The 24,607-nt window shown below is 44.2% G+C and overlaps 1 protein-coding gene across 1 annotated transcript; it reads left to right on the plus strand.

The window, feature by feature from the left end:
- Positions 1-13,096: 13,096 nt before the first annotated feature.
- LOC108641006 lies at positions 13,097-22,696 on the plus strand. Its single transcript, XM_018080255.2, has 9 exons — positions 13,097-13,185; positions 13,369-13,546; positions 14,675-14,903; positions 15,427-15,995; positions 16,900-17,041; positions 18,212-18,456; positions 19,981-20,144; positions 20,860-21,109; positions 21,927-22,696. The coding sequence occupies exons 1-9, from the start codon at positions 13,178-13,180 to the stop codon at positions 22,023-22,025; spliced, it is 1,884 nt and encodes a 627-aa protein (XP_017935744.1). The 5' UTR covers positions 13,097-13,177; the 3' UTR covers positions 22,026-22,696.
- The last annotated feature ends 1,911 nt before the right edge of the window (positions 22,697-24,607 follow it).

Raw genomic sequence — 24,607 nt, forward strand, 5'->3', positions numbered from 1 at the left:
GGTCTGCCGGTCGGCTTTCTCCCTCTAACAGTGTAACCATCAGAGGCTGAAAATCTGATGAGTGCTAATTTAAAAGAACCGTTCTCCATTCTGATCCTTTTTTTTTCCTGGTGTACTTCCTGATTTATGGACAATGCAGTATCCCCTTTTCTCTGTGTTACAGTGTCAAACACCTCAATCTGTCTATATTATTGGGTTTTATTCTTTTAAAATTAAAAGTGTGGGGCATTGGGAACTGGAGAAGATGTTATTCTGAAGGTGAAGAGGTTCAGCTGAAGGAAAAGGGGATGCTGCTGCACCTTTTTTCAGATTTACTTTACCACTTCTTAAAAAGAACAAACAATGACCACCATCCTTAACCTTTTTCCTTTTCCCGTATTTTCTTGGTGTGTGCATATACAACATCTTTTAGAAGGATTAAGTAGATCCTTCTTTTGTTGGTCCAGCAACAAACTGAAGTTTTAAAAAAAAAAAATGTAGCGATACTGTCCTCTCTTTTATTTTTTCTTTGTATCATATGATACAATGTATTTATCAAAGATGCTACTGCAGCATCTGAAGTCTGTAGAGTTCCCGATACAGACTGTGAATGGTGTATGTACCTACTTTAAAAGTTTTATTTTAAATGAGGGTGCAGGTTAATGCCAGGTACCTTACCAATATGTAATGTTTTCGTAAACGGGGAAAAAAGTTCTCAGGTTGAATTGAATACAAATACAAAACCCCCTAGAATTAGACATTCCAAAAATTATGTTTTGGTACTTTCAAGAGCTTTTTTTAGAGGATTTTTATCCTGTTAACTAAACGTCCTCCGATAAGTGTGTGTGTAAATGTGGAGCATCTTGTCCTAATGGCAAGTTGTTAGATCAAAACAAAACGGTACTTGCTGGATCCACGCTGACTACTTCTCCTCTCATTGCTTTCCTCCCTGTCATCTTTTCCCTTCCGTTTGTCTTTCCCTTTTGTACACTTTGCAAACTAGGATGAAGGTGGCGGTATCTCCACTAGACTGCTTTGTTTTCCTGTCCTCCAATCCTGGTTTTCAAATGGTTGGTAGCTTTTTGACAAGTTACCCAGTCAGGGAAAAAACAACTCATAAAGTTCTGCACATCGTTTACCTCTAGTAGAATATCTTGTGATGTGAGCTGTTTGCAGAGTTCTCTGGTATGTGGTATTACCTGTAAATTATTTGTACAGAGGCAAGGCAGACCACGTTGGAAAGAAACTCAAGCTCAGACAGAAGTTTTCAGAATTTGATTTGTTTTGGCCCTGTACCACTGCAGGTGAGGCAGGAGAACTGACTTCCCCCCTCTGGCAGGGACGTTCCTGCTTAGACGTGGTGGGGGATGTTAAACAAAATCGTGACAAATAAATGAAGGAGTTTAATGTGTGTGAATGTGGTGTCCATGCTAAAGATGGATGTACTGGGTGAGGACACTGTCCTTCCCTCCCTGGGGAGAGTTGGACTGTTTCTGTCTGCAGAAGGTTGCTCCCAGGTGAAGGGGGAAATGCACATGGGTAGTGGAAGGCGCTTTTAATACCCTGGAATTCTGCGGTGTTGCTGGTAGTCTGTTATGTTTGTCAGTAAATATTTACTGGGGTTATAGGGACCGGACTAATCTGAAGTGGGAATTATAACTGAAATACTGTGTATTCATATTAATTCCACAAACATTAGCAAGACAGCAATAGTGAATGACTTAATAGTCACTACAAGAATGAAGTGATTCATGTTGGTACATGAATAGAAATGATTTTGTGTACAGGACGCATTTTAAAAACAAACAAAAAAAAAGCACAAATTTTTTCTTGTCTGCCGTGGATCTTCAGATGCTCTAAGGTTTTTTCCTTATTGAGATTGGCAGCAATTTAAAAAGTAGCAATAGCCACTTTCTAGTGTGGAGAAGCCAATGTGCAAGTGGTGGTGAAGACTGGTGAAGTCAGAGTTCTCCCTGATGATCATCTGAGGCCAGTACATAAGAGGTGGAGGGAGCCACTGGGGCCACTGGTGTCAGCAGGCAGGTGAGAGCATTCACCAGATACAGGCTCCCAGAGGGTGAAGTAGTCACTGCTTCTCCTTTCACCCTGTGCTTGGCTCCAGCCCTTCTGTGGGCTCTGGCCTCATTTGTACATGTCAGGCATACTGGAAATTATTGTTCTCTTGGAAGAAACTGTTAATGGAGCAATTATGGACAGGTGGTTCAACAGTCATTTGTTTCACAGAGCTTGTTAAAAGCCCTAGTTTCCTTCCACAAAGTCATGCTGGCAGAAGATTGTCTGTTAGGAACTTTGTTCTGTCTTTGCTTAAAATGAACTTACTTTGGTGGAGATTCATTACCCATTAGTCTACAATATGCTTCTTGAGCCCATAGGAAAAGCACAAGGAAAATTGCTATCCTTGTCCATGCAAAGCACTTTATAAGTAACACATGATCTCTGGGTTGTTTTGTTTTTTTCTTTTTTAACTGGGGTTTTTTTGTAGTTTTGTTTTTCATTTTTGTTTCTGGTTTTGGTTTGATTTTTTTTCCCTGAGGAATGTGCAAGTTGTTTGGCTGCTGTTTAGATAAGTCCTTTCAGGATGCATTTCTACTGGTTTTCATGTTTGTTTGTTCCCTCCAGATAAGTGTAGTAATATGTGTTTGTCTGTAAGAGGTCCCACATAATGTTCATGCAAAATGTTGGAAGAAATGTGGTTTGTAAATAATTGGGATTATTTTTGGTTTTATCTTTTCCTTCAGGAGTTTTTCTGGATGTCTTGCATGCCATCATAACCAGTCTTAAAGGTGCCCTGTAGATGTTTAGTGAATGGGGAAACGAGTAGACGAGAAATGAGTGCCCTGTGTAGCAGTGGGATGAAGGAAGTAAACTGAAATGATCAATACATTCATGCCCATTACCCCAAATTCCTTAAGCTTCTTCGTGGTGTCCCAGCAACAAGCACATTCCATAGTATGGAAATGTTAGTACATATTTTGTGTGCACATGTTGGGGCAAACGTCAGTCACACAGCTTCTTTAGGCTCTACAGTATCCAGTATTTAATAATTATTTGCAAAAGTACCAGTATCCAGTCCCAGCTGTTCATGTCTTTATCAACCACACATAGACCTTCCCCTCTGCCTTTCCTTTTTCATACAGTTAGATGAGGCCTGTTATCTGTTACATCTTCCCTGTCAGTACGTGATTGTTTCCTGTGTTGTATTTGCTGGAACTGGAACAGTTTAGTGGAGCTTAAACCTGATGGTAGGAGTACAGAGATTGGGGTACTTTCAGAGCAATTTCTGCATGAATTAAGTCACACATGGCCCCAGATAAATTAACCCATTCATTTCATTTTTGCTAAACTCACGCAGGTCATTAAATGAATCTACTTCTGTGTTTTATGTTTACCTAAAATTATCTCTCCTTGTACTTGAATGCTCTAGCAGCTGATGATGATGCAGAATGTTTGAGGCCAAGTACTGCCATCTTACCATGGCCTCTCAGCATTACATGGATTAGAGAATTTGGCCTTTGTGACATAAGTGAGTAAAATGCTGACTGTTGATAAATACCATGTCGTTACACAAATGCCCAAATTGGGGGAGATCACTGAAGATCACGCATAAATAGGTTTTCTTCTGTGTTTTCCTGGTGATGTAAATGCATCTGGCATTTTACAGAATGTTTAAGGAAGCCAGATCCCCAGACATCTCACAAACAAGTTCAAATTGAAGCTTTGATAGCCGGAGGGGCTGCATTTAGGGAAGAAGCATGTAGACATTTCACACTTTTGCAGCCTCTAGATTTCATTTCCTTCTTGACTATGAGTACAGCATGTGTAGCACAAACCCTTCATAGTACTGTATACAACATGTCTTCTGTCTATTGAAAGAATCTATCACCGATAGCACAGTGTGACAGAAAAGCTTTCTAGGTACAGTCAAGTTAAAAAGCAGTTGTGTGAGTTGACTCTTAGGGCATCACTCTGAAGGTGCTGGGTGTTCTTTTCTGTTACGCATTTTACATAGAAGTTTATGAAACAAACTTTCTGTTTGCTGCAACCTTGTTACTGTGTGTTTGTAGTTAGTATTTGTTTTGATATGCATTTTAAATATTTTTCTTCACTGCTTCATTACTCCATACCAACTGTGTAAAGTTTAACAAAGGCAAGTGCCAGATTCTGCACCTGGTATGGGGCAACCCTGGATGTACACACAGAGTGGGAAATGAGAGGCTGGAGAGCAGCACTGCAGAAAGGGACCTGGGGGTCCTGGTCAATAGCAAGTTGAACATGAGTCAGCAGTGCCCTGGCAGCCAGGAGGGCCAACTGTGTCCTGGGGGGCATCAGGCAAAGCATTGCCAGCTGGGTGAGGGAGGGGATTGTCCTGCTCTGCAGTGGGGTGTCCTCACCTTGAGTACTGTGAGCATTTGGGGGCACCTCAATGTAAAAAAGACATTAGGCTATAAGGCAGTATCCAAAGGAGGGTCATGAAAATGGTGAAGGGCCTTGAGGGGAAGCCATATGAGGAGTGGCTGAGGTCACTTGGCTTGTTCAGCCTGGAGAAGAGAAGACTCATTACAGTCTTCAATATCCTCACAAGGGAAGAGGAGGGGCAGACACTGATCTCTTCACTCTCATGACCAGTGACAGGACTCGAGGAAACAGCATGAAGCTGAGTCAGGGGAGATTGAGGTTGGATATGAGGAAAAGGTTCTTCACCCAGAAGGTGGCTGGGCACTGGAACAGGCTTCCCAGGGAAGTGGTCATAGCACGGAGCCTGACAGAGTTCATGAAGCATTTGGACGATGCTCTCAGGCACATGGTGTGACTCTTGGGGTGTCCCACACAGGGCCAGGAATTGGACTCAGTGATTCTGATGGGTCCCTTCCAACTCAGCATATTCTGAGATTCTTGCCTAGTCAATAAAACTATCAGCAGAGCAGAGCAAAGTTGTTAAAATTCTTTCTTTGCACTTAAGTTTCAAGGATGCTCATACAGAAGCTACTAAGTCAGCACTGTGACAGCAGTCAGTAACTATGAACCTGTGGAAGGAGGAAACTTTAAAAGCTGCAGAATATAGAGTACATCGAGAGTGACTTCAGATGAAAACTAGCATATCTCTTTTCTTTAGAAAAGAGAGCTACCAAGACCATCTGTTAAAGTGTTTACATAGGGACCCCCAAAACAGTTTTTGTAGTTTGCCAAATGATCATGTGCCTTTGCAACCTTAAAAAGTACAACAGAATGTAAACCAGGTGCTTTGTAACTAGAGCAGTGTCTTTGGTTTACTTCTGCTGCAGTAGTTTTGTATATAGCTATCACTATAGGTAGGTAGTTTCGAGTTGGTAAACTTCTGTAAAGGAGCAAGGAGGGCAGAGCATTCCCTAGGATACCTATTAGCATTTCAAAGGTAGGAATTGAAGGATACCTAACTCAGTTGCAGTAAACCTGCTGCTTGAAATCTGCTCTGTCAGCAGTTAAATGAGGTTCATTCAATTTAAAAACAAGCCCTCCTCCCCCTCCACAGACACAGAGACCTTGTCAAAGAAAAGTAATAGAAAGCTCTGAAGAGACCCAAAGTTACAGTGTTATAGCATCTTGGAATGAGATGGTAGATGAAAAATGAGAGCTAGATGAAGAGAAATTGATGGCTAGTACTCATGTAATGAAAGTCCACATATATCATATAATCAGTTCCCTGTTCCAGAAAGTGCAGTAAGTTTTGTTTTCTGGAATATCAGCAGGTTTCCCCAGTTCTTCCTTGGGCCTCCTGCAGTTGCTTTTCAGTGACCACATCCTGTTGTTGCACATTAACTGTGGGAGATGGTAGGTGTTGTGTCAGCTGAGGGACAGCCAGTATGTGTGAATTTGATTAGTTCAAATTTCAAACTGATTACATAGGCTTCTGGCAGTACTTACATACCAGTGTCATATTTAACCTACTTGTCCATGAGGGACAAAATAATGGTTTGGGTATTAGTGCTTTTTCAGATCTTTTCATTTTCTTTGGGGCAAGACTTTGGGCATAATTGTAAATTATAAAGTTATGTCCAAATGCACAGTTCATCTGAAATATCAGACCAATTTTAATTTGGGTTTGTTCCTTTTAGAAAGGAAAGTGTAAAAATGTTTTACTGATGTTCCAGGAACTATCTGGAATCCTTCTACCTACCCCAGATTCTGTACCAAAAGTACATGTGAGGAGGTAGTTATTTTTTTGTTGGTTTTTTTTTTTCTTAAGAAAATCTCAAAGAAACTCTTTCCCTAAGAGAAGGGAGCTGATGGGAGGGTTTAGAAACTTCTAAACTACCTAGGTATTTGCTTCATAGTATCCAGCAGCAGTGTGTTCTGTTCATCCAGTCTCCTTAAGAGCCAACAGTGGCCTGTCCATCATTTTGTCTAGTTTGTCATGTTTGCAGCAGCTGTACTTTAGAATAAGCCTTGTGTGACATTTACTTTTGAGCAAGTAAACCACAAAAGTAACTATGTTTTCTTTTTTTGTTTTCTTTTTTTTTTTTCTTTTTGTTTGGGTTTGGGAAGTGGTCAGGTTTTGTTTTGCTAAATGTCATTCTGTGTTGCATTTGTGTATTCACCCTAGTTGAAAAGAAAATCTATCTGAGTGTGTGGGAGTTCAGTGGAAAATTAGGAGAAGAAATGAAGCCCATCATCTGGGCATGGATGTTGGGTCTGGGGGGCGGAAAATGGACCAAACTTGGGTGTTGGGTTATTTTGGGATGGTGGGGGGTTCCGAGGGCATAATTTAAATTAACTCTGTCTAAAATGTGTAAGTGCAATAAATGTGCTTTTTTATTCAAAGCTGTGAACCTTTAGGGGGAAAAAAAAAAAGAAACAAAAAAAAGCAACCAAAAAAAAAAGCACATCATTCCTTCATGAGCCTTGTGTCCTATCTGCCTCCCTTTCCTCCCCCCTTCTCCACACTTCTCAATTGACAGAAACCTGACAGTGGCCAACTTGCATGTGTTGGCAACCCAAATTAATGTTGCTGTTCTTCTGATCTCATTTGTTGGGACTGGGGAAAGTCCTGCCTCATACATCTTGCCACCCTTGAAATCCCTTTGGGATCCAGTGCTGACCTGTGCCTCCAGAGCAAGGTCTGCCACAATGTGGGATGCCGGAGCCAGCCCACCTGCGCCGTGGTCATCCTGACTCCAAGTGCAATGTTCTTCCTGGCCCTTTGTCCTCCAGTTGTAACTCCCCTCCCACCTCATTCTGGGTGTAGTGACCATCTCACAGGGCTGGGCAGGTGACATTATTCTTGAACAACTGCAGAAGTAATCAGCTATCATGCCTAATTGGATCCCTCTTCCCCTGTCCAAACACACATGCAGGCTGGCCACTGTTGCCTTCTGTGACTCTGCCTTGTTCTGCAGGAGCAGGTGTGGGTGTGTGTGATCTGTGGTGCATTACTTGCACTGTCTCTCTGTCTCACTTGAGCACAGGCTGCTTTTCCTAGATTAGGAAAGGGGCACAGGTCTCTTGGGGGTTCCCAGGAGAGGCACGTTGCACTGAGCAATGACAGAAGGTGTAGCACTCAGTAGTTGGACCCTCTGGGGGAGTAAGGGAGGACTGGCTTGTTTAAAGTTTATAGATATCCAGATCTATATCCTTTAAACTTTATTATTTTTATATATAGTCAAGACAATGGCATTACCTCATAATACAGAGGCTTGTTTATGAGAGGCAAAGTATGTAGTAAGGAGAGGAAAGGGAAATTTATATACAGATTTAATTTCTTCTGTTTGTTTGTTCCTTAGTGCAATGAAATGTTTGACCCACCACTTTAAACTCTGTGCTAACACATTCCTTTCAGCTGTATTTTTTTTTGACCACCAGAGGTTTGCAAGGGGCTTATGACTGCAAAGTAGAAGGTCCAGTCTGGTTACTTAAAAAAAAAACAACCAATTGTGTTAGTAGATTTCCATAGCTGCTTTTTAAAATCTACAATGGAGTAATTGTTTTGAAACTTGTATTTATTTTTTAATTCGTAACAAAACGTTTATTTTCGGTTTCCTGTTACGTAGGTCATGACAACTCCCTTTTGTTCCTTCTCAAGTTTCCCCTGTAATTGCCAATACAACTTATTTTTCTTGTTTGTTCCTTCCCCCTTTACTTTTGTTGTCCCTCCATTTGTACTTTGGAGTTTTTCTCATGTAAATTTGTACAATGGGAAATATTGTCCAGTTTGGTTAGAGAGCATGGAGACTTAAAACATATTAAAATTTGATAGCTGAATTCAGATTGAAGAAAACTATTTCTGTGTAAAGTTATTTAAAGAACTCTGTATTATATGAAAGGCAAAAAGTTCTATGTACTTGATGTGAATATGAGAATACTGCTATAATAAAGATTGACTGCATGGAAAAGTCTGAAGTGGATTGTTTATTGTGTCATGTTCAACTCCTCCTCTCCATGAAGTTGGAGAGGTGCAACTAAGGTAGTTAAGGGGAGTGAAAAAGTTACTCTAGGATGTAACTCTGGAAGGGAAAGAGAAGGAAAACAATAAAATCAAGGGATGCCACCTCCCTTCAGCTGGACCACTGCCCTCTTAACTGCTGGGCTGAGTCCTAAGGCATTTTTACCTTTGCAAAGGGTTTTGCTTCACAAGGATTTTTCTGGACTTTTATGTATTCAAGGGCGATTCCCCATCACCCTGGGGAAAGCCTGGCACCAGCTGGTCTGGGTTCTCTTCTGGGTAAATTCCCCTGCTTCTGTGGCAACTCCCCTTCACCCTTTTATTGGTTATTTGACAGAGCTTTAATGATAAGACTGTTACCTACTATGCACTCACAGACCTTATTTCTTGGGGCCAACACATTCTCTATCACGCAGACATTACAGAAGCTCACATGGACTCAAGTACCCCACCTCTGAAGCCGCAGTGGTCACTCTCCAGAAATTCTACTAAAAAAAAATACAATTTAGCTGAGACTTTGTTTACAGTTTTATTGAAATAAGGACCCAGGAGCCAAAACTTTGGTTCCAAGAGCCTCATTAGTTCCAGGGACCTGAAAGTAACAGAAGAGAATCCTGAGAACCTTTTCACCCATCCTTTTCCCACCACGAAGAGTATAAGGACCCCCTCAACAGTGCCCATGCTGCCTTTGGCAGTAGTTGAAGCTGTTGGTTTTAGAGCTGTAATACGTGACGCAACAGCTTAAAAGACAGGGTAATTAAAGAACTGGAAACAAGCAAAAGCCTCAAATCTTTAAGGGGACATCTGGACAGATCTCCCTATAAACACAGAGAGCATGCCCTCAAGGTTAGGTAATGCAGGGTCTACAGAACAGCTTAAAGAAAATAATTTTGAACTGGTACCAGCTAAGGTACAACCCATAAAAAACCAAGTTGTTACACTGCAGGTCTCGAGCACTCGGGCACCTAAGACAAGGCAGCGATGAGCAGTGCAAACACCTGTGCCCTGTACAACAGAAACTAGGCACGTTTACACCTCGGGCAAACACTTCCAGCAGTATTCCTACAGCAGTGCTCGAATACTCGCTGAGAGCAGGGCACCTCTGGCGATGCCAGCAGGAGGCGGAGCCGGGCACGGTGCCCCGGGGCTGCACCGCAGCTCCGAAGGCAAAGCCCAGCCCGGGGCCGTGCGGGGGCGAGCGGTAGCCACTCCGAGTGCTTGCCGCTCCCCCCGGCTGGACGCGCCTTATTCCTCGGTCGTCCGAGAATCCCGAGCTCCGTGTCACGTCCAGGCACAGCGTCGGATACGGAAGTGTCCCTGGGTAGGAGAGGCCGGTCAGTAGCGGGGCCGGGTCCCTACCCCGGCTCTCGCCCCCGCAGGCCGCCACGCCGGACTCACCAGCACCTTCCGAGCTGTGCCAGAATGCCAGGGGTATCCAGAACCACATGTAGGCCGCTGAGAGCTCGCTTCGGTATCACCGCGCCCGCGTCAGCTCCGGTGACCTGCCGGTTACCGCGGCCGATGTGTACCCCGCCGCCGCCCGCGCGTGCAGCCACCACGCAGGGCCCCGCTCTCAGTAAGCCGCACGCCGTCAGCAACCCCCCCTCGAGCCCGCCCCGCTCCCCCGCACCCCAAAAACCCGCCCCGCCCCCCTGCCCGCCCCGCTCACCCGCCGCCGCCCGGCGCGGCCACCCCGGCCCGCAGCAGCCGCGCGCCGCCGCCCGGCCAGCTGCCGCCACCACATGTCCGCCGCCAATGTCACCCGCACGGCCCAGCAAACAGGCCGCGCCCATTGGCAGCCGGCCCGCCGCCTTTCGGGGCGGGACAGCCGGGCGGGGACATCCCGGGCTTCGGAACACCCCCGGCGCGACTCCGCGGGCACGGGGTATCGCGCCACTGTCCCCGCACCACCTTTGCCACGGCACTCGGAGCGGCGCACTAACGGGGGCTGCCCGTGAGTCCCAGAAGTTGCCGTCGCCCGATCGGAGGTCGACGACGGGAGACTTCCCCGGCCAAAGTCGCGCTTTTGGCGCTTCTTCGGGAGAGAAGCGGCGCCGGCTTGCTGGTCTCTAAGAAGGGGCTGAAAAGAGTCAGGCGCCGTGTGTCATCCCTGGGCTCCCGAGTGTCCAGCCCGCGGAGTGCGGTTGCGTAGCAACGGGGCACGCGCGCGGTGTGTCCCGCCCTGGCGGGGCCGGGATGCGGGGATTCACTCTCGGTGTCGGGATGTAGCCTGAAGCGTTCCTGAAGGGGCGATAGCCCTGAAGGAGCACCAGGTGCGGAGCCTCTTCCCGCCCCGTGGCCCGGCAGTGGGAGCGCAGAGGCGATTTCCGGGGCTCCTCAGCACAGATACACCTAATAAAGAATTCCCACCTGTCCCGCCTCAGCGAAGGTCTGCGCGTGTGAGGGGCTTTTGTTGTTCTTTCCTCTTTTCCCCTTCCCACAGGTGTTGCAGTGGTCAGTGCTCACTCGGCAGCGTCCCTGGAGCTGCAGCCTGGGTTCGATCCCTGTGCCTTTGGAACGTGGCATTGGAAGAACCAGCCTGCCGGTGGGTGTATCTACTGGAGGTCCGTTGGGTGAATCTGGTTGGAGGAATTCTGCCAACTTCTTGTGGAGAACCAGTTTCATTCAGTAGTACGTGTGGTATGCCTCCTGGGACATCCAGGTGATCCCCAAAGAAGCAAAAAATAATGGAGAAAGTAGCCAGACTATCAGAGGGGTCCTTTCAAGGAATCAGACTCCCCCCTACTCCTCCTGACAAGGTATGCTGCTAATGTAAGATTGGTCCATACTTGTTAGTTCCTCCTGAATCTTTACTGGATGATGTTTAACAAAGGTGAACTGGGGAAGAGTTTCTGTGACCCTCTGAAAGAGTAACTTTGTTTTACCTGGCAGCTTGTGAACAGAGGAGTCTGTGGATAAAGATTTTAAATAGGTTTGGCATCTCTGTGCCAGGCTGCACCTGACATCCCAAGTTGGCATATCCAGCCTTCCAGTTGGATATTACCTGTACCCTGAATCCCTGCTTGGGAGGAAAGACAGTGCTTTGTGTAGCCCCTGAGCAAAAGGCATCGTTGCCAACACTTGGAGTCAAATTTGGGTATATCTTGCTCTGGCTCCATTTACTTTTACAGGGAAAGATTTGCCTGTGAAGTGATTTCATTGAACTTTACAGACCAGCACTTGAAAGGACGTGTTTCTGACAAGTGCAGGGTGAAGGTCCCAAGGAAAGAACAAATGCCTCACTCAGGTTTTCCATTTTCCTTGCTAGTGACTGTACAGCTTTGCCTACAGCCAGTGGGCCTCGATTCACAGATTTTGGTGTTGTTTTATCCTTCACCTTGAGTGAAGGATATCAAATACTGTATTTTAAATAAGTAATATGATCTCATTTTGTTAACATCCCAAACAGCTGACATCCTCAGCTGAAACAGCAGTGGACATCTTTGTAGTTAAACAATTTTAATTTCCTTGCTCATCTGAGCCTCAGAACAGCCCTAATGCACTTTCAGCAACAGTTAACAGAGCAAACTGTTCAATCTTTGTTTTTACTTAACATGTGATCAATGCAAAAACGTGCTGCAACATGCTCCATACCAAGTTTATGTTTTTCCATAAAAGCTGAACGCTTTGATATAAGGTTCATAGTTTTATTGTCAACTCTACCTTCCAACTGCCTCATATTTTGTCTTTCTGCCTTCTCATTGTCCCTGGCATGTTGTTCCCTGTGTCACCATTCTCAAAGGTTTCGTGGTTTTCATCTTGCTCGGGCCAGATGTCTCCACTGCTGCCTTTGACCTGCAGAGGCATCTTTGTCTCCCCAGACTCAACCCCCACCTCCTTCATTCTTCTTTGACTTCAGGTCCTTTCACTGACCTTTCAGCTCTTGCTGGCTTGGGGAGCTTGGACAGCTGCAATGCACACGTGGCTACTGCTGCCCACGCTGCTGTTGGAGAGCCGGGGCAGAGGGCCTGGGAGGGAGCCAGCAAAATCGATGTGCCTGCATTGCTGAGGAGTACCTGCTCCTGGGGATGGGAGAGGCAGCTCCAGGACCCCCACCCTCCCTCTCTTCTGCTGCCTGTCTCCGAGCTGTGCCTTGTCCTGAGAAATGGGTGTCTTTTCCAGGTTCAAAGCTCTTTACTAAAATCAGTTAACTAAAAGGTGTAAAGGTTAGTAAGAAAGTAAAGCTATTCCGATTTAAGAATTGTAAGAAAGTAAAACTATTCTGATGCAGGAATTGCATACCTAGTGCCCCCTTCACAGTAGAATAAGACTGTTATAGGATCTGAGATGGGCCAAAATGGACACCTACAATAGTGTCCTTGAAATGACACGTTGTCCTTTGAACAGTATATCTCATACTGACTGAAGAAACAGTGATACCCCTGCTACATACCTAGCAGATGATTAGAAACCAGGTGCAACACAAGGGGGGGGGTTATCATATAGTTCTTATGTTTTATTTTTTAATATTTCTTCTTTCCAAAATTGATTTCTCAAAATCAAAACCATTTGTGGTGAACTTACAGATAAGCAGCATAGTACTACAAGATATGGTGGAAGAATTATAGAGAGAAGTAATGTACTGAAAGTAAACTTTATGAACAATATTCCAGTTTAAGGATGTAAGTGTTCAAAAATCATGCTCATTTTCTGCTTCCATCTCCTCCTTCCCCCTTCCAGGTAAGCTCCAGGTCCATCTCACATGTCCAGTGTTGTCACACTAATAAAGATTCCCATGGCTCTCTGCTGCCAAGATGTCCAATGACATAGTAAGTTCAAAATCTGTAGATGAGCTACTGGAAAAGCAGAGAAGAGAAAAACTGGGAATCAAAGACAGTTATTGCAGGGTGAGGGGTGTGCTCCATATTGATTTAGTTTGTTTTTACTGCAGTAAGTTACAGAAGTTCTGTTGCCAAGGTCTTTATTACTTCTTGTATTTTTGTTTTCCACAGCCTTCCTGTTTGCACATGGAACCCAGGTCCTCTTTGTGCACCCTTGATATCCTCAGCAAAGAGTAATTTCATTGATTCATCCCCAGAGGTGTCCAGTTTAGTGAGGGGGGCTCGTGTGTTGGCAAGGAGAGAAACTGATGGCTATTACTACCTGGGCCACATTGCCCAAGAGGTGAAGGTAACTATTTATTGGGAACTGTGCTGCAAGGACATCTGTGGGTTTTTTCCCTATTGTCCTCATTCCTCACCAGTCACGTGCCCTTGTTGTGGGGTGGCTCTCCTGTGATACAGTGCACTTCACAACCACTGTTGTCTCCTCACATCCTATTTTAATCTGTTACCTGATCACCTGATGCTGACTGGCTGTTTACTGTGAGAAACCCTGCAAGGAAAAGGAGCCTGGAGATCAATCCATTTTTGTAGTTATAATAAGGTTTTATTCAGAAACAAACAGAACAGGTCCCTTATCCCTATTGTCTACTTTTGCCCAGTTAGCAGCAAAGTCAGTTAGCTAAATAGCAACTAGTAATCCAAAATGTCTGTCTCCAGGCTTCACTTCCTCTTTACCAAACTGAGAGCTTTCCTCATTCTCTCCCATCTATCTTTTGGAAATTGCGGGGTGATTTTGGATGCCAGACAGAAAATTGCCCTGCAGGCTTTCTTTTAAAACCCAGTTCATTTTGCTGTTTGCAGGTTATTTAACTGAACTTTGATGCTAGTGTAGGTGAGGATGTCTGTAAGCTCCAGTGTGGGGTGGAACAGATGGGGACAGTTACAGGCACGAGTGGCATGACTGGAGTAGGAGCTGAAAGTATTATTTGAGTAAGTGCACTCACAGATCTGCAGACAAGGCTGAGATTTCAGTAATAGATCTTCCCCACACCCACTGCTGAAGGCTTAAATTAAAACATTTCAATTTTTGACAGTTGTGATATTTTACTGGTTTGTTACCCTTCTGATTGCTATGTTGACAACTGCATCATGCACAGCAATTTCTTTTGGCTACTCATTTTCTTATGGGAGGTTTTCCTGGTAAAGTTCTGCCTTAGCACGCTAGTTGTGTTCTTACTGAAATCTAAATCCAAAGGAAGAGAAAGGCTGTCAGCCCCTTTAACCCCAGCGTTTTATTTACTTTTAAATCCAATATGGACGCAGTGCAGTGAAAAATCTGGTAGAAGAGGAAAGCTGCATTTCAGATCACGTCCTGCTTCCCGGGATTACTGCCACTTCCCTCTTAGCACTTGATGTTTGGCCGTTAATTGGACCCAGATGTCTGCCTTGCAAACCGCATGTTCTACTCTTGTAGGGCTCCAGGGAACGCTTTGTAATTGAGTTTGACAAAAGTCGTGCTCGAAAAGGCAAGGTACAGCTCCGCCTGCAGGAAACGCCTCTCTACGACATTCTCCACTACGAGGATGCCAGGAGACGGCGTCTCGCTCCGGGAGACAGGGTCTTGGCACCGTGGGAGGCTAGAGCTGAACGTTTTGGCCCCGGCACTGTGCTGAAGGTTGTGGAGAGCAAGGAGGCACATTTAGGTGCGGGGTGTTCTGGTTTTCTTCGTAGCGCTGGACTCACCACGGGGGCTGGTCACTGTACGGCAAAGGGAACAGTCTCCATCCCGGAGAGTTCCCCACCTGCTGCTTGGGTTCTCTTTGCTATATTCGTGTTGTTGACACTAAGCAGCCTTTTCTTCAGTGTCCGAATTAATGCAGCTCCTAGAATGTGTGTTTGCTTTGTTCTGTAACTGAAAACTTCCTAAAATATTGGGGGTTGGGCAACACAAAGCAAAAAATGTTCCTGGCCCTCATGAGTATTCACCTGATTATCTGTTAGTCTAGTTTCCTGCTATTTTAGGGTAAAATCCTGCCTCACTGTGACAAGTGAGAATTTTGTTATCTCCTGTCTCCTCATAGGAAGTTCAAAAGAAGGTCAGATTTTAAACCTATAAAGAAAAAATATCATAGAAGTTGTTACAAAATTATCTGAAACATGAGTCATTACTGCTTTCTGCTGCTAATACATTATTTGCCTTTTTGTTTTTGTTTTTGATAAGCACAGCACGCAACAGAAGTGGAGTGCTTGTGAATTTCTGGAATGGGCAGACCAAGGAGGTGTCTTCTGACCAAGCTCTGCAGATTCCTCTGCCCTTAAGCGAACGCATCATCCTAGAACTGCAGATGCCTTTAGCAGCCAGGCAGATGGTGGTAGATTCAAGCTTACATTACCCATACATTGTGACACCGGGTTACAGAGCCTCAGGCCACTACAGACTGGGTCACTCAGACCTGGACTGCTGGCCAGGGGGTCTGTACTCAGCTCATCTGTGTGCTAAGTGCAGCTGGGAGTGTCCCTCGCTCCCCCGGTGCTGCCTGGCAGCCTGGGAACCCACACGGCCTGTAGGGTGCAAAGTGCAGCAGGAAAATGCCTTCATCCCAGGAACAGGCTTGGCTGAAGAAGTACCCAGCAAGAAAATAGAAGAGGAACTGTCTGAATTGAGAATTACATCTTCAGAAAGTGTTTCCAGAGAGGAAGAGAAAAAGGAAGAGAAGAGATTAGAGACAGAAAATGTTCCAAAAGACGTTTGGTCTTGTTTGGAAGAGGACAGTGAGTTTATAGAACCTAAGAAGGTAAAAAATGTTTCACTCTGGCTTTTCTGTCACTATGTGGTCTGCTATTTTTATAAATTTGCTTTGTTACTTGAAGTTTACTGCCCTTGGTACCAAAAACTTAATAGAGGTTTTAGGCCTGGCCCCTATATATGCCTGCTAAAGAATGGAGAGACTTTGCACTGTCTTCCTGATCCCTTGACCGGGGAAAGAGTTATAAGCTGTCATTGTCCCTGGCTGGAGCAGGCTTCTAGAATCTCTTCCATGGATGCAGAATATAAGAAGTGTTGCATAGCCCAGTTTCTCTACATCCTGCTTCTGTATGAAGGAGGTAAAGGCAGAAAAAAGTGTCAGACAGAAGACTTGGCTCTGGATAAGGATTAAAGTAAGGGTTGCTCCACACCAAGACAGTCTCTTACATAATTCTATTAAGGTACTTCTCCACCCTGTTAGATGTGTCCCCTCTCTCAATCAAAGACCATAAGAGGCTTAAGTTATCCTCAGCAGTTGACTTGGTGCTTGTGAACAGGGCGAGGATCAGTAAGGAGGAGGTACATGTGCACCAGCTACTGCCAAGCTCATCTCTGCAAGGGTTAGAATCCTGATTTCTGGCAGGTGCCAGAAACAGGACTGTCTTTCAGCCAGAGGTCCTCTGGCCTGATCTCTTTTTTACCAGTTTGGACCCTTCCAAGCAGAAGTACTGCCAGTTTTAGGTCATTTGGAGGTGTAGACAAACCCACGAAGTGATCAGAAATTACTCTACCTAAGAGTTGTTTCTTTAGTAAAGAACTCCCCCAGGGTCTGTCTTTTTTGATTTTCTTAAACTTCAGTTACAACTTAGAATCTTCTGCTGCAAGTTCATGAAACTAACCTATTCTTTTCCTTATCAGGTCTGGATTATGAATGCATTTCTTGTTATTTCTAGGGTGCTCAGAGGGAGATGGCTCATGCTATGGTTGATACTGCTGTTAACACAGACAGCTGGTTAATGGAGACAGATCACAAGGAGGAACCAGAGAGCAGGCAGCAGGATGCTGAAACTGAAGCTAATTTTAAACACCAGCATGGTAGTGGAACTGTAGCTCTTTTACCCAAATGTAACACTTGCCACACAATATCGCTGCAGCAGGTCATGGTGTCTAAGATCCGTTGCCATAAATCTTGATGCTTCAAAAGGAAATGCCATAATGCCATGCTGTGACTATGGCCATCATTATGTAGTATATTTATATGTAGGTATTAATAGTGCTTTAGCTTGAGAAGTTGTTCATCATCTCAAGGTGAAAGAATTTTCAGATGGAAATCAGGTTTTTTTGGCTTTTACAGCTACTGCACTAGCAGCTTTTGGGTTTTCTTAAACTTTATCATAACACCCAGAATAAATACTATTTATTATAAAATTTCTTTACTTTACAAATTAATCTGTAGCATTAACTATTACTGTCTATAGCAAAAAGATTTCACCAGGACTCTTCTGCAGAACACTTCTCTTATCTGTGCTGAAAACTATTGCTTGTCATTGAGTAACCTTTTGTTCCCTTAACATCCAAAAGGGGCTGGATCACAATTTTAATCAAAGTGTTGCTGTTCTCATTTTTAGTTTTGTGACAATGGCAGGCATTTAAGTGAGGATTCTGAAATCCTAAAGCTTTCTCTGTTGTTGCTTTGTGACACTGCTGGTAGAGGGAGAATGAAATGTCACACAGGGGTGCACGTTTCCTCCCAGCTGGTGTTCCAGCATCGTTCCATGCAACAGCTGCCACTCAGGTCTGTGGTCTTTAGCAGAAGGGTGTGAGCAAACTCTGCTCATGTTCTCAGCTACCCAAAAGCTGTGTTAGCACAGCGTTGTGCCCAAGCTAATGTCTCCTGTCTCTCAGCAGGATGTACAGCTCAGGCTTTGCCCTATCAAGAGATTTATCATTTTCACTCATCTCAGAGCAGCCCATGTCTGTGAAATACCACATAAACAATCTCTTAGCTTGAGTAGCTGTAAGTGCAGTCAAAAGTCCTGTGTTACCAGGCAAAACTCTTCCTTGACTGCAATAGCAAGCTTGTTTCTGGAAAGAAGCTGGGACCTGTTTTGTGAAGTCTAAAAATTTTCCCTCAGAGGAAAATGTTATAAAAGTCTTTCTTACTTGAATATATTTTATACGAGAAGACCTTTTGTTCTTTCAACTTGCTTTCTTTTTATAAGCTTCCTATATTCTCATATGTCCTTGCCCTAATTTATTTGCAAGGTCTTTTTGAGTCCAGAGTGGCAGAAGCTCCAGTCCAGCATTCCCTAAGGAGCCCTTCCCTGGGAACCAGTGCTTTGGTTCCTTTCAGGCGCCAAAGCTTCTTTGACCAAGTGAATCAATCACTAGAGAAAGACAGCCTGACCATCAGATCAGCTCTACGTGTACAGAGACCACACAGTACCACCAATGTGCTGGCTAGGAGATCCACAAAACTTCTAAGCCTTCTAAAACACAAAAGCATTACAGTAAGTATTTGGTCCAAGCCAGATTTAGCTCTCTCAGAATCAGGAGATTTGTTTAGGTCGTGTGAGAATGTTCTTTCCTTTGATCTCCTGCAAAGGTTTTTGCTGCAACAAAAATTATGCCTATGTAGAATAATGGTTATGCATAAATAGAATCTTAAGGATTCCACTTGGGAATCCATGTTGTACAGGGCAGGGCACTTCTGGTATTTTTACTCAGCACTTTTGACAGAGGTTTTTTTATTTTAGATCTAATCTTTTCTAAATAAAACTCTCTGCCAGCTCTACTAGACAGCAAAAATCTTATTCCTCTTTTACAGATACTGAAACCAAAAAAGAGAAAGTCTGGATAGTCAGCTGAATCCCACAGCAGAGAGTGCATGTCAGGGCTGAGGTGCAACTTTGTCTCCTAAACCTTAGGCCGGTACTTTACCTGTTGGAAAACACCATTTTTTCACCTCCCACCTATAAAACACCTTTGATTCTCTCTTTGATCTCTCCCTCTGTATGTCATTAAACACAAACACCCACAAGGTACATTTTTTTGCAAGGAATAGCAATACACTGGAGAACAAAGCTGTTTACAGCCCCTGGGAAGCCATACAGATCAATGTGTTAAGAGAAACCCATCCAAATGCTACGTGAGACTGGCAGGACCTTATTTGAAGGTCCTGTAGTGTTTTGTAGCTTGTGATATTAGAGTTGTCCACAGGAAAGAACTGGAGAGGTGGCATTGTGTTTGCAGAGGAACAGCTAACAGCAGGAACATGCTAACTGCAGCTGGGAATAGGAGGAAGGAGAGGAAAATATTCTGTGGAAATTCTGTTCCAGCCCTAAACAGCTCTAGAAATGTAAACTTGAATGCATGTCTGAAGTTTTGGTGGTGTTTCCTTGCTCCTTCCCTCATACAGGGCACTGTAGGGAGTACAAAAGAAAGAAACAGTTCACTCTGGCTATGAAAAGGAGCCTTGTAGGTGCTCCTTCATATCCTTGCACAGCACAGTGCATTTAAAACCACAAATTAGCAGCATTGCCCAGCATTGTAATGCAGCCACTAGTGAAGAACACATCAAGACTGCTTGAGCATAAGTAGAAATCTCAGACAACAGGTGAAGAGTTGCTACACCTGCAGAGAACTCTGGGAATATTTTGTGTTTGGCCAGAGGGGGGCAGGTATTTCTCTTTCTGATAAAATCTAATGAGGAATATGTAATGTGATTTGTGGTCAGAACCTGGGTTTTCCATCCAAACACAAAGACTGGGCAGTTTTAAGCATTGGCTCAACACCAGAACATTGGATTTTCAGGTGCCCCTTGGTTGGTTAAACCTAATGTTTTCTATAGGTTTTAGCATCATCCTCAGTGTGTTCATGGGTGGGGAGCAACTTCAGTATTCATGAGCCAGTGTAGCTTCCAGACCTCAAGAGTGACATAAGAACTAAGCTGTTCTGGTTTTGTGTGTTTACAGTTTGCATTAGAAAAATACACTGATGGGATTAAGGGTTCAGTTTGGCTTTTTTCCTCTTAGAAATCAATCCTTAATGGTGCATCTCAGGAGAGATGGAAAGAGATGGGCTTCGACAGAGCCAAGACTGAGCACAAAAGGAGGAAAGAGGAACAGAGGCAGCTGAAGAGGGAGCAGCAGCAAGAGGCAGATGGCATCCAGCACCAGCTGCACAAGGACAACCAGAGGTGATGCCTGGGAACTTACTGCTTTTTGTGGTAAATGTTGGAAGGTTGGTAACATCTGTTCCTTGGTGCTCTCCTTCAGTTTCTGAACATCACACATTGTGCTTCATGACAGACTCTGCAGAGGGGTCACAGTGGTTCCCTAGTGGGAATAAAAGTTGATTCTTGAGGTTTGTGGGAGCGGGTACACGTGGACCCCGTAGCCTTTAGCGTTACCTCCAAGGGCAAATTCCCCTTGATCTTGTTCTCAGACAAAAGATCCTTTGGCCTCTCAAATCCTTGCTCTCTGGCCCACAGTCCACTTCAGCTGAGCAGGACCTTGCATTACCCCCATGACCCACTTCTTGCCTTCTCCCCTGTTGCCTCAGTGGCTCCACCAGCAGCACACAGCCACCCAGTTGTCTGGATCAGTCCTACAGCCCTGTCTGCACAATCTGTTTCCTTGATTCCTGGTCTTCAGGGCCAACAACACTTGGCCACACCAGGTTTATGTAGTCAGGTGGACAGATGACTGCAGTTAGCTGACATCAGGTACCAGCCCATTTGGGAGTTTTGCTACCTCTGTTTTGGACACAGGTTTAACCCTCATAACCTAACAAAGGGCCCTGGAATATTAACTAAGCACACATTGCCAGAATATCTGCTTTGTGTCTCATGCACTGTCTTTTTTATTGCTCTTTCTTTATGAGAAATTCGAGAAATTTTGTTTTGGAAACAGGCAACAGTTGCGTCAGAGAACATTGCAAGGGCTGGAGAAACAGCTGGAGCACAAAGAGAGAGCTTTGCAGCACATGGCACTGCTCCAGGCTGCTGGGGCTGAGAGGAGCAGGAAGGAATCCTCCTTTCAAGAGGAGGGGAAGAGGAAGGCAAGTCAGAGGCTTCAGTTCTTAAAGACACAGAGTTCACAGAGAGAGGAGTTGCAGGCAGAATGCAATGAAAGGAGCTTTGAACAAGAGAAAGAAAGGCTGGTAAGGGTAATTCCAGAAATTATTTTCCCTTGTACTGTGTTTCCAGCAGTGGCACTATCTGGAGTATTTGTCTTTCTCCTGTTTTATATCCAATAAAACTATATTTAGGGATTTAAAAAAGGGTAACATTTTTTTGACGTGTATAAAGATGAAAGATGGGAAGTAACATTCTCCATCTCTGCCATAAAAGGAGTCTTTCTGCATGCAAGGAATGAATATCCATATATTATACCCCTTTCTGACTTCTACCATAGAATCATAGAGCTGTAGTATGATTAGGGACCTTGAAAGTCATCTAGTTCCAAACCCCTTACCATGGGCAGGGACATCTTCCACTAGACCAGACTGCTCAGAACCCTCTCCAACCTGGCCTTGAACACTGTCAGGGATGGGGCATCCACAACTTTTCTGGGCAACCTGTTCCAGTGCCTCACCACCCTCACAGTAAAGAATTTCTTCCTCATATCTAATGTAAACTTACTCTCAGTTTAAAGCCACTCCCCCTTGTCCTATTACTACCAGCCCTTGTGAAAAGTCCCTCTCCAGCTCTCTTGTAGCCCCTTCAGGCACTGGAAGGTGCTCTAAGATCTCCCCAGGGCCTTCTCTTCTCCAGACTGAAAAACCCCAATTCTCTCAGCCTGTCTCCATAGCAGAGGTGCTCCTGCTCTCTGGGCATCTTTGTCACCCTCCTCTGGATTTTGCTCCAGGAGGTCCCTGTCCTTCTTATGCTGGGGGGCCCAGAGCTGGACACAGATGAAAACTGAGGATGAAATTTGGCGTGAAAGCTGACTGTACAATTGTAAATATCTTTATGTAGGAGTTTCTGAGGAGTTTCTGCAGTCACAGCAGGAAATGTTGGAACAAGAACCACGGGAGCAGGACGAGCAACAAAACCAGCACCAGGCTGCCAAAGTGAGAGTGTTCCAGAGCGGAGACCGAAGATCGGAAGATGGAAAAAGAAGACCAAAAAATCCGTGACCTCCAGCAGTACCTCGGAGAACAGTCCCCTTTGCTGCTTCGGGCATCCCTGCTAGTGTAAGGAAGCTGCAGAGTAGGGGAGAGGCCCTCAAGCAGTTCACACACCTGGTCTTTGTCTTGTAGGTGTGACTCAGTGTGACTCAGTGTGCTACAGTTGTGACAAGTGGAATTACAATTCCCGGAGAGGTCTTTAATCTCCCTTTCATTGCAGCCAGAGTGCATGTCCACTGCTCTGTGCTTTACATGCCTTTCTTTCTGGAGTTACTATTCTGGTTCACCAGCCTGGGCTTCAGGTAAGTACAGATCTTCTACTGTCAGGGTGTAGGTACTGCTTGAGATGTGCTGGCCACTCCTTTAGAGGAGGAATGACTTTTAGAAGCCCAAAATACAAAGTGGTGTGGGGGTTTTTGTTTGGTTGGTTTTTCTTTGGTTTTTTTAATGACAAGCTCCCCTTTCTAGGCACTGTGATGACAAAAAGGTCTGATCTGTGAAATAACTGTCTTTGGAGAGTCACCAAACCCAGCGGTGGGCTTGGGTTTCTGTTTGGCCTACAGTCTCACTGGCAGGCTGGCAGTCTCCAAAGTGGGTCAGAAAGATGCTCGGATACCTTTTCAGGTATTGTATTGCTTACAATAACCACACCTTTTGCTCTTTGTGAATAAATGAGGAGAATGTTACAAAGACAAATGAACTGGTAAATTGATGGTTAACAAAATACAGTGGCTGTGTCACAGGGAATGCTATTATCAGCTCTGGGTAACCAGAAACGTACCTGTCCCTTTCAGACGGGTATTTAGGGAAGGAGAATGGATGTGGGTATTTAGGGAAGGAGAATGGACGTGGCACAGTTTATTTGCTGGAACACTAAGGGCTATGTGGAAGTATGTTCTTATCTTACACAGAATTATGCTAAAATAAATACAATATATGTGATACCTTGTTTCGAGTAATGCCTGGAACCAAACTAGATACAAAATTTAAATGTTGTTGCCTGACATTCTGTGTACACTTAGAAACACGTTGCACATTTTGTGGCACACTGCTCAACAAAAAGTGTGAGTATAAAAATGTATGTCTTTTGCAAGAATACAGCACAAGTGATAATGGCAGTTACTTAAGGGAAAAAAAAAAGGTAAAATTAAGAAAACTTGTAAAAGGGAGCTCCTTTGAAATCCTGCCAGCAGTTTCTTAGCAGTAAGTCTCAGACTGCATTCCTCTATGGATAATGGAGAGGCTGTGCCTTCAGCTTTCTCTTAAAAAGACAAAGTTAAGTCTCTCATCCAGATGTTTACAAACTATTCAGAAGCCTTAATAGCTGAAAGGGGTATTTTTAAACTTTAGGATCCATAATATGCATAAGCCATCCTCAGATTTTTGGGTATTTTTTAAAAAAAGGGGAAAGGAAGAATGAGCCTACATACCAGGTGAAGGCTTTGACATTTTGTTTGTTTAACTTAAATTCTGGAAAAAAAATATAACTGCTTGTTATGGAAACTGCATGTGATGCACAGTTTTGCATTTTAGACATGGAATTCCGTCATTTGGCTTACACTCTGTTTAGGCTCTGGAAAAGTTGGCTGGAAGTTGCTCAGCAGGAACAGGGGTGGTTGTGCCCAAGACCTGCATAACTTATGGATGAGGCCCAGGCTGTGCCTGGCACCTCTATCCTGAGCTGGGTGGAAAGGGAAGAGGGCACATGCCCCACTGATGGAAAGTGGGTGCTGGCAGCACGTGGAGATTTTCTTTAATGTATTGCTTTGGGGTTGCTTGCTTTTCTTCTTGTTTGAGTTCTCTTCTACATAAAATCATGTGCTAGTCAGGACAATGGTGTGCCTACTTATGACTTTAGGTCTAACTAGACTTAGACAAACAAGTCTAAAGCTTAAAAGATACTAAACTCTACTGCTGTTTCTATCCTTAAGCACTTGGAAATAGAATATGCAGTGTTTAAAGGAAAGTACGTGAAATATATTGAGCTGAACCTAAACTTATTTTTCAGACTTCATTTATGTGCCATTAACCTTTACTTTATAATCACCATAAAACAGCAGATTGTCTGCTTATGTACTTTCTCTTCATTGCTTAACTATCTGAGAACAGACCACTGCAGAGAGCCTGCACTACTGCTATTTCACATATGGTATATCTGGGAATATATTTAATATCACAGTATTTCCAATCATTCATAGACTGTATTTCTCACTATTAAAATGCAGCCATAAAATAATTTTAATACTACTATTAAAATAACTGACTGTAAATGCCACATATAATCTAGCTCTTTTGCTGGCTTTATTTAATTTTAAACATTCACAACATGTTTTTGATTCATTAGGAAAGTTCTTGGACTTTTTGTTTTGCAGCTACTGGAAGCAAACCCCAAGAATCTGCATATCAGTTAAGTCTTTGAGTTAAATAGGGTGACACTAGCATGGGGGAGGGTACTAGAAGGAAGCACACAGAGGGGAAAAAAAAGACTTTTAAGCCTCAAAACCAGAAAAATTAAGAGCAGCACAAATA

Source organism: Manacus vitellinus, unplaced genomic scaffold, assembly GCF_001715985.3.
Source record: "Manacus vitellinus isolate BGI_N305 unplaced genomic scaffold, ASM171598v3 scaffold_5_pilon, whole genome shotgun sequence".
Classification (NCBI taxonomy): domain Eukaryota; kingdom Metazoa; phylum Chordata; class Aves; order Passeriformes; family Pipridae; genus Manacus; species Manacus vitellinus.

Excerpts from the sequence above, each read along its gene's own strand:
- LOC108641006 (XM_018080255.2), top strand. Across the intron at positions 17,042-18,211 it reads TAATTTTAAACACCAGCATG|GTCTTTTTGAGTCCAGAGTG; the intron begins GTAGTGGAACTG and ends TTTATTTGCAAG. Across the intron at positions 20,145-20,859 it reads CTGCACAAGGACAACCAGAG|GCAACAGTTGCGTCAGAGAA; the intron begins GTGATGCCTGGG and ends TTTTGGAAACAG.